The 1,113-nt window shown below is 36.9% G+C and overlaps 1 protein-coding gene across 1 annotated transcript in view; it reads right to left on the bottom strand.

Annotated features, from left to right (window-relative positions):
• Positions 1-1,113, bottom strand: part of Bbs2 (Bardet-Biedl syndrome 2) — a 39,052-nt gene that overhangs the window by 31,411 nt on the left and 6,528 nt on the right. The window contains exon 2 of the mRNA XM_004626055.2: positions 808-1,035. Within this exon, the coding sequence (XP_004626112.1) occupies positions 808-1,035 (228 nt within the window). The remainder of the gene's footprint in view (positions 1-807; positions 1,036-1,113) is intronic.

The following is a 1,113-nucleotide window of genomic DNA, read 5'->3' as shown; positions in this document are numbered from 1 at the left end:
CCTGACAAAAGCTGGCATCACATGTACAAGGTGTGATCAAGGCAGGTGCTTAAAATTTTTTTAAATACATTACAGTAAAAGACACATTACTATTAATCCCCCTCAGAAAACTCCTATCCATTCAAACACACTTGTCACTTGTCACATCCTTCTGGCTACTTCAGAGCAGTTCTGAAAATCCTTTTCCTAAGTATATCTAGCTGTATCTATCATGTCCTGAATCAATTCAAAACATTTACCTCTCATGGTCATTCTGAATTCTGGGATGAACCAGAAGTTATCCAGTGCCAGAGCCAGGGAATAAGCTGGATGGGGACACATTACAATGTTCTGAAGAGCCTACCTTTCCACTGGATAGCTTCCAGCAGCAGTACTCACTGTATTTGTTAGGCACACCTCCTAAAAACACACACAAAAGAGAACTTCCAGAATTGCTTAGAAAGGAGCAAGAATGATGGGATAAGTGTGTTCAAAGTGAGGCGGATATTTAGAGTCGGATTAATGGTTGTGTGTCTTTTACTATAATAAATTTTTCAAAATGTAAACATTCACCATATTTTTCAATCACACCATGCATACCTCATAGATGAAGTGCTGTGTTATCAAGTGATTACCAGCCATTACCAAATAAAAAACTCCAACTACAAAAAGCAGATGTAAATGGCAAATATTCCATGTTGTTTAATTATACTATGTTGGCCACATCATAAAGCAAAATAAATGGGTGACCTCTTTGAAGCATTTAAAAAAAAACATGCATTATAACAAGTAATAAGAACTTTATGGTTGCAATAGAGGTATACTTGCCTCTCTGTAGAACAAATCTGAATTATTGTAGACATCATAAGCCAAAAGATTAGTCTGGGTCCCCACTAAAAGAACATCATGTCCAAGCTCAGGGTTCAGTACTCCTGCAGTCAGGCAGCTGACTGCCTGGTTAATGTTCAGAAGAGAAACATCAGATTCCAGTGGGCTCTGGCAGACTCTGGAGGCACTGAAATACTGGCTTCGTGTATGAGGATTGTGAATAAAAACCTAAAACAAAAACAGTAAATTGCATTCCCTTAAAATATAAAAAATGACAAAATTAGCATCATACTTTTTTTTTTTTTT

Source organism: Octodon degus, unplaced genomic scaffold (genome assembly GCF_000260255.1).
Source record: "Octodon degus isolate 3935 unplaced genomic scaffold, OctDeg1.0 scaffold00011, whole genome shotgun sequence".
Lineage (NCBI taxonomy): Eukaryota > Metazoa > Chordata > Mammalia > Rodentia > Octodontidae > Octodon > Octodon degus.
The sequence above is the reverse complement of the archived record's forward strand: the minus strand, read 5'-3'. Positions and strand labels throughout refer to the sequence as shown.